This window comes from Rhipicephalus microplus, chromosome X (genome assembly GCF_043290135.1).
Source record: "Rhipicephalus microplus isolate Deutch F79 chromosome X, USDA_Rmic, whole genome shotgun sequence".
NCBI lineage: Eukaryota > Metazoa > Arthropoda > Arachnida > Ixodida > Ixodidae > Rhipicephalus > Rhipicephalus microplus.
Genome location: NC_134710.1, coordinates 202,980,288 through 202,995,098, shown reverse-complemented (window position 1 = coordinate 202,995,098; position 14,811 = coordinate 202,980,288). Strand labels below are relative to the sequence as shown.

Below are 14,811 nucleotides of genomic sequence, written 5' to 3'. Positions count from 1 at the left end.
AGTCAGGAGCAAAGTAGTAATACTTTCAGATGCCGAGAAAGGTTCACTGCGCAAGCCAGAGGCGCAAGGTAAAGTTGGTGGTGGTGGAAACTTCGCCGCAGGCAAGTTCAACCTGGCAATCGTAACTGGAAGTTCTTGCACCTAGGCCTCACATGTATTAATAATAGTAATAACAAATAGGTGTTTATATCTCAACACCACGAAATGGTTATGAGGAGCGTTGTTGTGGAGGGATCAGAAAGTTTTGACCGTCAAGGGTTAACATGCACTAACAACGCAGTGTACATAAACCTCTACCATTTAGCCTCCACAAAACTGCGACCGCTGAAGCCGGGATCGAGCACGTGACCTTGGCGGCGTCAATAGCCGATCGCCGCATAACCACTGATTCAGTGTACGCATTTTATGTTATGTTGACAGCAGGGGTACGACACCACGCGTCGACCAGCCCCAAGCTTCTAGAGAAGGTGACGGCTTCAAAGATCGCATTTCTGCTTTTCGGCACGTTAAGGGATAACACGAGTGAACGCTGAACCAGAAATACTGCCATGAATAAAAGTTTATTGCTTGTAAGTAAAAATGATAAAATAGTCCAGCACACAAATATGAACGGTCCCGAGCAACGAGGGAAATGTTCAGCTGTTGCTGGGCCTTAGTGAAGAGGGTCTGTGGACCCGCACCGACCAGCTTAGTTGGTCTTGGGTTGAGCCTGCGCTTTGCAAGCCTCAAAAGCTGACTTGATTTCGTCCTCCTCGGTTTTCTGTCAGAAGAACATAAAAGCCATTTGTATTGGGCAATTGCTTATAATTACAGTAAACCACAACTGGAGTTGTGAAGTGCCTTGTCAAAAAGGTTTCTGACAATTAAAAAAATTGTACCTCAACAACTTTTGAAGAAACTATGACTGGTGCTTGTGCATGTGTGCTTGTTCGCATGAGTATTTTATTGTGGATATTAAGCTGCGCTTAAATATTGTCTCTTTGCTAGATGCATTTCGATGCATCTATGCATCTGTTGCTTTGTTCTTGTCTTTATTCGTAAATATTTACACCATAATACCTTCAAAATAGGAGACTTTTTCGAGCTAATGTGAAACCAGTTTTGCGTATTTAGACTGCTCGCTAGTTGTTGCTGGAATCCGGCTAGATTAACCGCGCCTCCTTCCACTTCGAAAAAGTTCCTCTTTAGATTCACCTTCACATTCATTCATATGTGAAACTATATGTCACCGCTGCACATTTTGGTTAACTGAAAATGATTGCAACAGGGATGTAGGGATATGTTTATGCTTGAAAATCCTCTCCTTCTTTCAAGCCCTCTTAAAACTGCACTCAGCACTTACACAAGACTCGTTTAAAGTTCATGCAGTTTTTATTGTGATACAGCCCCAACGTTATGTATATATATTCGTACTCCCAGCCAGCCTAAATTGGCTGATCCCTTCCCCTATAACTACTTCAATGACTCAGACGTATGATACGAGAGCATGTGAGGCGCGAAAATGTTGCTCAATAAAAATTACGGCCTTTGTCAACAAGAATTAAAGTATGCATAGCTTTACCAGTAACAGTTTTATAACGTTGTAGCTTGCTGAGGTATATCTAGGTTTGTTTGATCGTCCTCACAGACAGTTTCTCGTCATTTTCTCACTGAAATGTTCCGAGATTTCAAATAGGGTATGAAATCATCAGAAAAAAAGTACCCATCAAAAAAAAGTACAATACATTAAGTGTAAGCTAGAGCTTTATTTTTTTTTTGCTTTCTCGAATGCTTAACAATTGTATTAAACAAGAATCAAACATTTCTGCTTACCGTGAAAACGGCAGTCTTTGTACCCGATTCTGTCGACTGGAAAGAAAATTAATTGTGGATCATTCCTTTGCAACTAAAATGTACGAAAATGACACAGATGCTAACTCGGAAGAAAGGCGACACGGGAACACAATTATTTTGTTGTTGTTCAATGTTTCTCTTGTTTCTAGTTTTAATAGATTCTGCCATGTATGTGCTCAGAGAGATTGTCAAAGCATTTCACGAGTGACGTAGGGACACACTACGCTATAACAACAGTTAATCATAACGTATCTATTCACGAGGGGCAAAGTGACGAAGACGCATTACTAGTAGCTCGTGTGCTGTGCGATATCAGTGCACCTTGAAGGACACACGAATATTCAAATTTATGAAGCCTTCCACTATATGGCATCCCTCATGATTGCACCAGTGGTTTGGCACATAAAACCCCAGATATTTGTTATATTATTATTATTATTATTATTATTATTATTATTATTATTATTATTATTATTATTATTATTATTATTATTGTTATTATTATTATTATTATTATTATTATTATTATTATTATTATTATTATTATTATTATTATTATTATTATTATTATTATTATTATTATTATTATTATTATTATTATTATTATTATTATTATTATTATTATTATTATTATTATTACTATTACTATTATTATTATTTCGTTATGTAAGAGTTATAAATTCAGTGATTATGGTGTTTTTTTGTATCACGGTCAATTTTTTGCTCACAATAACCGTACTGTCACGCGAGGCCTTCATTCTCTCGAGAATGCAGTTCTCCTACAGCTTTCCAGAAATTGTACACCGCAATATGTGTTCGTCAACTTGAATATGCTTCCGTGGTCAGACGTTGCATGACTAAATCTGGCTTTGACGCAATTTAGTGAGTTTAGAAATAATTCATAAGCATTTACAACCATTCTTTTGCTAGAAACTACTCTAGACCTCGTTATAACATTGCCAGATTATTATCATTGGCATCTCTTCCCCACCGACGTAATCGTGCTGACCTCTTATTTGTTTGAAAACTAGTTCACGGTACGATATCCTGCCCTTTGTTGCTGTGATGTCTAAGTTTTCAGGTTGCGCGTAAGTTACCCAGAGATAATTGCCCATTTTATGTAACTGTCAACTTCTTTCTACACTCAACCGTTCAGAGAATACACAGTCTGTGTAATCTTAATTTCATGATCTTGATGTTTTTCGCAATCCATAAAGATTGTTTTTATATATTCTGTGCAGTGTCTTAGGATAATTTTTTTTGGTAGAGATTCTTCCTTTTTCCGATGTTCAAAAAGCCTTCCTCATGCTTCTGTGTATTCTCCTTTATTTCACACTGCCATTCTATGATTCTCATCTTGTGTTTTCTCTCTCTTCCCATTTCGTCTTTGTGTCTGTGGGTTTTCGTTCTTTTTATATGATATTGTATTTTTATTTCTTCTGTAGATTGTATTTTATTGTTTATTTTCATTGTTTTACGTTTGCGTACGCCTGCATAAAAACGTCATGGTTGTTCCAGGACACATAAGTGAATTATTATTATTATTAATATTATTATTATTATTATTATTATTATTATTATTATTATTATTATTATTATTATTATTATTATTATTATTATTATTATTATTATTATTATTATTATTATTATTATTATTATTATTATTATTATTATTATTATTATTATTATTATTATTATTATTATAGATAAAAAGCTCTTTTTATCACCAGCGTGCCAATGTATAGTTCACTTACGTATGTTTTAAACCAAAGAAATGAAGGAATATACGAGATTGTGTAGGTGTAAAAATAATAATATCCGACGTAGTACGTGCCAAAGCCATGATATGATAGGGAGGCATGAAGTAGTGAAGGGCATCAAAAATTTCGACCATCTGGTGATTCTTAACGTGCACCTAGAGCCCCATGCACCTAAGTACACGGGACTCAAGCGTTTTGCCTCCTTCGGAATGCAACCGCCGCAATCTAGATTGAACGTTCCCAAGATGTACGGGTCAGCGGCCGAGCGCAGTAACTGTGGTACCATCGTAGTCGCTCTCATGTAAAACTAAATAAGAAGCTGAACGAAATTCCAGTACAGCTGGATGACGAGTTATACCTATTGTTAAATAAATTTTGAAAAAACGAACAAACAAAGTTGAGCAATTTTATACTAATAATTTCGGACATGACTCACCCCCTTGCGAAGTTCGCAGAGCTTGTTGGTTGCCACCAAGTCATCCTGACTGCCAAACGTCTGCTTCAGGGCCTCCCACTTGTTCTTCATCTGTGGACCAAGAAAGCAAATCGTGGCGTTATTACTCACAAGAGCAACCACTTTAGCATTAGCGTGTTTTGCGGTGTACCTGAACAACAAGCCTTTACTACGCGATACAATGGTGAGCAGTTTCAGGAGCAGATAAATCACTCTGATTCCAAGCGTGACATGTACTACAACAGCGCGAAACGACCTTAGCACGTTCTATTTGTGTGTGTGTGTGTGTGTGTGTGTGCGCGTGTGCGTGTGCGTGCGTGTGTGTGTGCGTGCGTGCGTGCGTGCGTGCGTGTGTGTGTGTACGTGTGTGCGTGCGTGTGTGCGTGCGCGCGTGCGTGTGTGTGTGTGTGTGTGTGTGTGTGTGTTTAGAGGCACGTCACGTTTAGATGCCCCTTATGATGTTAAAAATGTAGTTTTCTCGCATTTTATTAGAGGCAATGTAGCTTAGGTGGTCTCAACCCGAAGGGTAACATATAGAGAATGTCACGACTGCCATAATACTAATATACTCACGAGAAATATTGAAAACATATTGCAATAAGTCTAAGAGGGGCAGAAAAGGCTGACTTGACATTTTTCTCTGGCTACGAGCCAAATGTTGCGAATTATTCCTGTGGTGGTGATGCAGTAAGAAGACACTCGCCAGGCCCCATAACAAATTTTAGTTGGTCCGTGGAAATTCCTGGGTGTGTGATCAGGAGCATTAGACCACGAAAACTTTTTTCAATTGGTTCATTACGAGCTGAGAAAACTGTTTTGTATTCATTTTTTTAAGCATCGTGAAAAGAAGATGCGAGGAGGTGAGCTCGAAACTCTTGCCGCTCACCTTGCGTAGCCATTGCAAGCCAAATCTCTTCCCTACCCTCTCCTGGATCCAACCAAGAGTTCACGTGAGCATGACGAGCCGAACAAGCCCAACCCCCGCCGAGCACGCGAGTGAGTGGCATTGTTTTGCTGACCAGTGTTATTTGTTGGTTTACTGCATGATTCTGCGGGATGGCTCAGAAACACTGGCTTAGACGTGGTAGACTAGATGTGCATAATGAGTGCTCGACGCGCAGGAGCATTAGTTTCTTTTCCGTGACAGGCGTGTAAGACACGAATGCATGCTAAACGCAGGCACATTAGCACCGCATCCTGTTGCACTTCACGAAACAAAAATAGAAAAAAGACGCGCACACTCTCATTAGGTCTCATTATTTGTCTAAAGTTTCATTAATTTTTTTAAGCAACAAAAATACCTAAACTGCGCATGTCGTGGTATATAATTTTCGCCATGTCACGTGACATTGTTGGCAACGTCAGAGCACAGTCGTCTACGTTGAGGACGAACGTCACTGCACTGCCGTGCACATAGGGCAATGCATACGTGCACGTTTTGCACTCGTTCTTTGATCGCACGTCCGCAAAATGAAGGAGGAGGTGCGTTCATCCTAAAATTTGACCCATTTTTGCGGCACGTAGCATTGCAAAGTTTGGCAGACGTGATCGTGAACACCCCATACGCATTGCACTTGTCAGCTCAAATTTGTCAAACCCAGTGAGTGGCCTTTTTACAAAAGCGATATTAAGCTTTGTTAAAGCAGAGCCTCTGGAAAGCAGAAAGTGTAAGGCGAAAAAAAAAGTGCCAACCAATTAACATTTTCAAGCTTCTTCTGTCAACGAAATGAACTGGAAGAGTTTATCTCTCTCTCTAAAACGGTGTATAGGTCTGGCTAAGTAAAGCCTCCCAGCAGTACCTCTTGCTTCTGGGCGGCGCCAGAAGTGGTTCCCGAGCAAGGGAGACACTTTTACAAGAGGCTCCTTCACCTTTTTTTCCAGTAGAACTATCAAATAGCGATATGCAAGAAAAGAAGCAATGATGCAGTGTTTTCCTTTTCAACGTCAATTCATTTTCCATTTCTTCTTAATTACAGTTCTTTATCTTCTTCTCACTAGGTTGGGTTATTCAAAAGCTTAATGTAAAATACCGCAACTGCAGCGATGGTCACTCAATTTCAAAACAAGTTTTTTTTTTTTAAATGCGAAGCAATTTTTAGCAAACTGATGGTACTTGGTCTGTTTTTATCTATCTATCAATCTATCTATCTATCCGCCAACATCTCGGCACTCTTATGGTAATCTCTTTAACCCGGTGTTTACCAAAATTACCATAAAAAAACATGAGTGCATGACAAACACAATTCACAGGTCATGATGTGAATAACGTGACTTTAGTGTGACATACGTCATGACACCTTTTCCACCAGTCACATGTTGCACACACCTACATAACATAGCCCATGGTATACTGGTATGCATGACAAGAGATTCACTGCATATATATCAACCCAGGAACCACAAGAATACGTTTAGAAAATCATAACGCCAGAGCGTGAGAGAGTTCTTGTCGCAAAAAATCATCCGGTACGCTTCTGCCAGGGATGCCACTGCATGATATGCACGTTAGTTTTGACGCTGGAGTTTGGACATTCTTGCGGAATTTTGGACAGGCTGTACTTCGACCCAACTTTGTATACGCCAAGGAAAGGCATAGGATCATCCAAGTAGGCCCCAAGAAGCCCCTAGAATTAGTTTCATGATTAATTAAGCTTTTCACGGCTATATTACTTAGTGTAAACTTCTACCGTTTTTTAAAGCGAAGTCAATCATGTAAAATATATTCCTAATATCTCATGTATTACGTCTGAAAACTACGAGATGATTATTCATTTAATTGTTTTTTGTTTCACAATACTGTAGGCCTTTGTACAGGCTCATAGAGGAAGTGGTTAGAAAAAATAGAGATGAGCATGGACATAATAAAATCAAATACAAAAGCAGAACACAGAATGCCTCAGTGGATAATGCTTCAGTGATAGATCAAGAACAACCCAAAAAATGCAGAAATGGGATCACACATCAAGAAGCACCGCACATTTGACAATCTTCTGCAAACATTTACCTCATGGAGTACACGCCTATGTACAATCAAGAAAGAATTCCAGTTGCGCAATAAATTCATGCACAGATCAGCATTCAACCATTTCACTTGGTAAAGCATTCCAAGTTTCAATAGCCCATGGAAAAAAAGAATATTTAAACGTGTCGCATGTGGCCTGATAAGGCCTGATGTGTTTATAGTGACAGGTTTTGATGGAGTGATGGTGCGGTGTCTGCACGTAGTCTTGTTTGTTTATGTTTATGTGGTCGTAATAGAACATAAAAAGAAACTTCATTGCGGCCACAACACGCCGACACGCAAGAGTAAGCAATTCTGCCTGATTTCTAAGAGCACTTACGCTTTGTGTCGAGAGTACTTAGAATATATAAATCCTAATGGTTTAGTTTGCATACTTTCTTGTTTTTCTGTAAGTTCTTTCTGGTGTGGGTTCCACACAATATTAAGATACTCAATAAGCGGCTTCACTAATATTTTATATGTGGTTAACTTCACTTGTGATGGAGCTGGAGACTGTTTTCTTCGCAAGAATCCTAATGTTCTGAAAGTCTTCGTGCACGTGTTTTCAATGTGAATATTCCACTTCAGGTCATGCCCATATATTTAACTGAATCTGTCACTACTTCATCGTTACCCATTAGTCTATATTTGTAACTAAGAATCGTCTGTTTACGTGTTGTAATCATGCATTTAGTTTTCCCAACAATAATTTCCATGCTCCATCTATCACACCAGTGAGCTATCTTGTTAACTGTATTGTTCGATTTGAGTTGCTCATGAACTATCTGCACGCAAGTGTAAATAACTAAGTCATCGGCGAAGAGCCGTAACTTTACTCCTCCTGCGCAATCAGTGATGTCATTAACGTAAATAAGAAATAATAGTGGTCCGAGAACAGATCATTGTGGCACTCCTGAGTAAACTTCGAGTTAATGCGAGTCTAAATTATTTATAGAAAGATACTGAGTTCAGTTCGAAACATAAGCTGCTATCCATTCCACAATACTGTTTGCGAATACAACAGACCTGATCTTTTTGATTAATTTATAGTGCATGACACGATCAAAAACCTTCAAAAAATCTACAAAAATAGTATAAACTTGAAAATTTGAGGTAAATATTGACGTAAAGTCATGGGTTATCTCTAATAACTGAGTAATTGTTGATAAACCTTTTCTAAAACCATGTTCAATAGGCTATAACACGTTATATTTGTTTAGGTACGTCATGATAGCTTTACTCACTACGTGTTCTTTTATTTACAGCAACAATGGTCAGTGGAATCGGTCTACATGTTTCAACGTGTAGCTTGTTGCCTTCTTTATGAATCGGTATTACTTTAGCGCAAAGCCAATCCTTAAGAAGAGAATTATAAGAGAAGCCGTAGTTAAGGGCTCCAGAAATTTCGACCAACAAATGTTTTTTAACGTGCGCTGGCATCGCAGAGTACCCGCGACCCTAGCATATCTCTCCCATCGAAAACCGACCGCGATGGCTGTGATCTAACTCGCGAAAGCTTATAGCAACAGCTACATGGCGTCACATGTTGGGCATATTACCACAGCAGGTCCGAGTTTCAAAAATAAAACTGTCAGGAAGGCCTTCGATATACGATTAGTTTGTTGTGGTGGTATAATGGTTACAGAACTCTGCTGCTGACTGGAAGGTGGTGGGTTCAATCTCAGCTGCGGTGGTCGCATTTCGATGCAGGCAAAACGCTAAAGTGTTGTGTACTTAGATTAAGGGGCATCCTAAAAAATACCGAATGGTCAAAGTTTCGGAAGCCCTCCTCTTAAGTGTTTCCCACATTGATATAGTAGTTTGGCATGATGAACCCCAGATATTATACAACCTACGATTAAATAAACGGTGTTATTGAACAAATCAGCTCAAAAGTAGGAACCTGTGAGTAGAAAGACTGATAATTCGTTAAGTTTATTATGAGAGTAAGTTCGTAAATTGGTCAATAGCAATGCTAAATAATGTTAAACACGAAAAAATCAAGGTTGTCAACAAGCAGAAAGTACAGCACCTAGCAGAAAAAATGCCACTCTTTTTGTTACCAATAATAAAAACAACTATCAACCAGCTCTCAGAAAAGAACCTTGATGGAATTCGAAGCAGCAGTGCTGCGCACGGCGTTGGCCCAGTTGAAACGGGCGTCGACGCGGGTGCAGGAAGAACGATTTGAAGCAAAAGTCAGTGTAGGGTTTACTCGAGTGAACGTTAGTATGAAAGGCGAAAACATGGGGGGTGAATGGGGTTTCCTGTAAATTTCATCGCAGAAAGATTGTTCGCTCGATGTGAGCTCGAACATCGTGATCGGTGAAGAGGGTGAAGTGAGCGAGAGGACAAACGACGAGCGGCGACGGGCCAGGGAGAGAGTGGCGTCAAGGCGCGTGCCCTGAGAGGGAAGGCGGGACCTGATTGGCACCGCCCAAACACCTGCGGCCAGGGTAGCGCGGTAAAGACAGAGGAACCGTGTTACACAGGCTATAGTGAAAGAGCTGCTTCGCATCTAATAATACAAAAACTAAAACAAAGGGGACACTGAAGAATGATTCAGGAACATTTGGGGTGAATTAGAAAATTCGGAAAAACCGCCTAATTTTTTAGCTGAAATTGTACCAAGCCTGAAGAAAGTCAGGAGTGAGGCAGCCTTCTTTGTTTCCTTTCAGTTTTCTCTTTTTCCCCTCTCTTTCCTTCTTGTTCATTTTCCCAGTTTATTGTGTTTTTCTCTATTTCTATTGATGTATGTTTTTCTGTCAATTTTTTTCTTTTTCCCTCTGCCTCAATTTATCGCTTGCTTCCTTTTTTATTGGTAGGCGTGGTTTGAGTTGTCATGTTTCTGTAGTAGTAATGTTCTCACTTGATGTCGTATAGCTCGTATCAAGGTGCTAGGACGTCAAAATGGAAACAATTTTTTAGTGCGAGCACGGGGTCAATATGCAACAGCTGGCTATGCTATATGTGGCTTTGGCTGCATTAGGCTCAGCAATGATCATACGACAGCCTGGCCCCCTGAAGTGCTCCGCACCTAATACTTCTTGCTGCGCACATAGAATGTATTGACGTCGCGTCAAGATTTGATGTTGAAAGGTAGTGATTTACATACGGCTACGCTAGACAATAGTGTTGTGAACTTGCCGTGATTGGACCTTATGATGGACTGACGCCACTTATAGCACTGAGAAAAACGAATAGTTATGAGTGATGTTTTCAGGATCAATAAATTCAATATAATTGTTTCTTTTGATGCACTTATATTGCATCATGGAGGGTTGCCGTTTTGTTAAGACGATGGTTGATATTTGCGTCTATCGACTCCCATACTTTCTGCATCGGCAAGGGCCGACACCGCAGCCTGTGACCACGGTTGCAATGAAGAAACATTTGGATATATCTCCTGCGACTGCTTACAGTATGCGGTGCAGCGACTACGCTTTCGCATCTCGCGCAACAGGTTGGATGACCAACCTTTGTCAAAGAAACGAATTTTACGCCATCGTCACGATGCAGCTTGGCAGAAGGCCTTGCGAGTGTTAATGCGCTTTTTACATTTGACCGGTCTTTCTGAACGACTGTAGGCAGGACACCCTTCGTTTATGCGTGTTTTCATCCAGCATGTACACAGAATTTTTTTCTTTCTCCCTTTTTTCTCTCTGTTTCTCTCTACACCCACATTCTTGCTCCTATTTCCCCACACCAGTGCTTTATAGCAAACCAGATGCTAACCTGTCAACCTTCCTCCTCATCTCTTTCACTTTAACTCGCGTAACGAGAGAGTGCTACTCAAATGGGCTGAAAATCATTCGTCGCATTGCTAGTTGCTGTATTGTCTGCAGGCATTCAATACGCGTTAAATACGTATTGATCCACAACTATGTGCGATTGCATAAATGGTTATTAAAAGCTGACATTCCATTTACCTAATTCTCACGAGAGTACATGGGAACGAGTATGCTTTCACGAGACAGTCGTCCGGCTCTATTGACGTTCCCTGTCAATGGCGTGGTTACTTCTTATTCTTCTCTTGTCGTGCTGTAACCAGCAGCACAGTTTCTTCAGGATGTGACTTGGTCACTGAGGCGCGAAGTCACGTTTGATTAACTTTTACGGCCCTTTTATTTTTGGCAACATCCAATTAAGTCTGAATTATTTCTGGCATTTCATTCTCTTTATTTCTTTTTAACATTCATTTCACTGTTATATATATCACTCACTTGCATGCCCTGAGTATATTGTTACCTTAAACTGCCGGGTAGTTCAATTTAATTCACCTTTGATTCCATGTATTTCGCCTTAACTATCACTCCTTTTACATCATTTTATTTATTATTTCTAAGTACTTCACATAACCTTATTACATTACCCTCAACCCCCTACCCCACTCTGCAGCGTTCTGTACATCACCCAGGACTACACTACCTTTGGGATCAGCCCCCATAAGTTTTGATATAATTTGTCTTCCTGCCATCAGATGCCAAATTTGATTATTTTGCTCATGAGCAAAAAATTTCATTGGATTTATAACTATAATGCTTTTGCCTTGAAATAAATAATCGTAATTTCAGGTGTTCTTGCATATGGTGCTCTAAGATATCGTACATGACCACTATTCCGCTTACCTGTTCTGAAACATGGCTCGTGATGCACTGCACAGCCTGCACTTTCAAGTTGTCGGCCAGGTCTGCAACAAGCATAAAAAATTTATCACAGCACTTCTTTCCTCACAAAATGCGCTCAAAAAAAATCGAAATGCGCCGGCTCATTCGTGGCATTTTCAGATTTATTCGGCTGCTACTTTTTTTAAGAAGCGGTCAAATAGCGTTACCTTGTTCACAAGGTACGTGAAACGCATTTGCGCACTTTTTGAAACGACTAAATAAGAAATAAAAATGCACTGGATGAGATACAATGGGCTCCTCAGAGCCTTTTATTGTACGAATTTTTATACTGCAATCATTGTGAAAAGCAGTAAACAAGACTCATTCAGGAGAAATATGAAATGTACATAATGAGGCAAGCTGGTGTCGTTTAATGCAATGCAGCTTTTTCTTCTTCATTATTATTATTATTATTATTATTATTATTATTATTATTATTATTATTATTATTATTATTATTATTATTATTATTATTATTAATATTATTAATATTATTATTATTAAGCTTTCCCTTTCATTCCATCCTCACTTGACTCACCATATACGCGCTCTTGAGGCCGCGCTTCGTTTAAAATAACGGTCTTTGATAACCTGCTGAAAAAATTACGATGCTAAAATTCATATAAGCAGTGACTACCTCAATGCACATTCAAACTGAAGTTTTAGTTTTTAGCAGTGACACGGAAAGATCATGGAGGTTACCAATCAACAGATCCTCTAGTTTTCCTTATATAATTTGTGCAGGAAACAAAGCGTCATCCCGAAGGACTATTTCCTAGCCCAGCTAAAAGTGTAAACGAAACTCCTACATCTTGCTTATAAATCCTCATTTTAAGCCTACGTGCAAAGCAGAGTGTCATTTACTATGCTGTGTGCAAGCGCTTGTTCATCGCTGCACTCCCACGGAAATTACTCATCCTTCTTAGCGTCGTCCTGATTGGAATCAGCCATAATACTACTCGCACCGATGGGATTAGAGCGCAGCGCCTCATAATGAATGGATATCAATTCAAAAATGCGAAAAGCAACGTGGCTGGAGCGAAGTAGGAGCCTGGCACAAGACCTATTATGGACATGGCGACTTATATTAGGACGCAAATTCGTTGGACTCCACTAAAGACGACTTCGCTCAAACAGCAAACTAAAATGAAGCATGCAATGAAGGTATATACTGTGGTTAATTTTGAGATCTCCTGTCGTTTATCAGCTATGTTCATCTGTACTTTCCTTACTCAGCCTTCTTTAGGCGAAAAGTATCTCTTTTTTTGTCTAGCGAATAAAAACAATGTACTTTACAAGTAAGCAGCTGGGAGGTATATATTCAAAGCGACATCAACCAAGACTTTGATAGACACCAAGACAGATAAATACAAGAACTGTTGCTGTAGAGCAACTCTAGAACGCATAGTTTGAGTATGTCGAGAGATTGCACACACATCAAGGAATGCAGCCTCTAGCTGAAGCCAAAGCCTCCGCACGCGCTGCGAGACTGTGTAGCCTAGCTCTGCCCTTCAAGGTTAACTTGGCGTTATTCAGTGGACCGAAGAAGCCGCCAGGACTCGGGAATTTCTGGTCCTCACCTAGGCCTCACATGCCCCACAATCTCGTAGGACACTTGAATAAAGCTTTTTTTTTTGAAATAATGACTCAATACAAATAAGGGGCAACGTGCCGTGACTTACCGCAGAGTTCGTCGCCGCCTATGGTGGTGGCGACCAGCAGGCCCACAAAGATGAAGATCAGCGCCTTCATAGCCACGGCTCAGCAGCTAGCTCGTCAGGCAGGAGGACGGGCGGTCAGTGGCGTGAGCTGCTCGGTGCTGCCATTTTATGCAACTCTGTCATCCGGTGAGTCAAGATCGAAACCGCGTGACGACACGTCTCCGGTTGTGCATGCGTCCAAGGTATCGGCAACTGCAACCCGAGGCTGTCGTCTTCTTACACGATTGTCCTCCTTCATCCTGTCGCTATCGAGCACTTGGGACAAAGGGAGGCGGCCACTTGATACAACGGATGTGCGCTGACGCAGAGGTGCTAAAGTAACCGGTGGACCGTCAGATGCGCCTGTCGTGGCGTGCTGTCTAACGTTACGTGCACGTGTGTCCGCGTGTCTCTCTACATCGCCTTGACTGTCACAGCGTTCTTTTCATGGCATATGGCTTTATTCCGCGTCGGAATGTACCCCAAGTTTTAAGGTTTCATTTTACCACAAAAGTGTCTAAGAACGTTTGACCATCTGGTTCACCTGCAAATTCGAGCTACAGTTTTAACGTCAGAGCGTCAAAGAGCCCGTACCGCGGCAATTGCGGTGTTGCAATCGGTGGCGTTCGTCTTGAGCGAAAAAAAAAAGCCTGATGGATGCAAATATTAATTTTCGGAGGCCTGAATGTTCCGTATAAATGTTTATTTTAAACAAAGATAGCCCCTTTTTTCGTGAACATTTGGTTCACTTTGGTAGATTTCAAGTTAACGTTTAGTCGGGGACATGTATAGCTTCAGCATACTGACACAATCCACAGAGACCAGTTGGTTCACCGTCATACAAAGAGTGAACTGATGCATGAAAGTACGCTATTGTAGCGGGTATGCGCCATTTTGAAGTCTATCGGGTACGTGTTATTGTTATGGTAAGTACCCACACGAAATTTAGCAGGGAATACCGAAAACGACGCACCGAACAGCGCATCTGCCATTCACTTCAACAACGACCACAACGATGACACTGTTTCCCTCGCCGTTATCAACCGTCAATTTAGACACTTCGCTTCGAGGCCGCTTATCGACGCTCACTTGTTTTTCTTTTCAATACGAGGGAAACAGTGTCGTCATTGGGGATGTTGTCGAAGATAGATATATATGTGGGGTTCAACGTGCCAAAACCACCATATGATTATGAAGGACGCCGTAGTGGAGGACAACTTGAAACTTCGACCACCTGGGGTTCTTTAATGTGCACCCAAATCTGAGCACATGGGACTACAGCATTTTCACCTCCATCAAAAATGCAGCCGCCGCAGCTGGGATTTGATCACGCGTCCTGCGGGTCAACAGCCGAGTACTTTAGCCACTACACCGCTAATTGATTTGTGGGGTTTAA

The 14,811-nt window shown here is 40.6% G+C and overlaps 1 protein-coding gene across 1 annotated transcript; it reads right to left on the bottom strand.

The window, feature by feature from the left end:
* Positions 1-541: 541 nt before the first annotated feature.
* On the bottom strand, positions 542-13,629 carry LOC119187652 (uncharacterized). Its single transcript, XM_037435737.2, has 5 exons — positions 13,398-13,629; positions 11,677-11,738; positions 4,030-4,119; positions 1,813-1,848; positions 542-760 (listed from the first exon to the last, which is right to left on the bottom strand). The coding sequence occupies exons 1-5, from the start codon at positions 13,465-13,467 to the stop codon at positions 689-691; spliced, it is 330 nt and encodes a 109-aa protein (XP_037291634.1). The 5' UTR covers positions 13,468-13,629; the 3' UTR covers positions 542-688.
* Between the last annotated feature and the right edge of the window lie 1,182 nt (positions 13,630-14,811).

Excerpts from the sequence above, each read along its gene's own strand:
- LOC119187652 (XM_037435737.2), bottom strand. The coding sequence starts at position 13,467 with ATGAAGGCGCTGATCTTCATCTTTGTGGGCCTGCTGGTCGCCACCACC. Across the intron at positions 11,739-13,397 it reads AGGCGGCGACGAACTCTGCG|ACCTGGCCGACAACTTGAAA; the intron begins GTAAGTCACGGC and ends TGCTTGTTGCAG. Across the intron at positions 4,120-11,676 it reads CGAGCCATGTTTCAGAACAG|ATGAAGAACAAGTGGGAGGC; the intron begins GTAAGCGGAATA and ends CTTGGTCCACAG.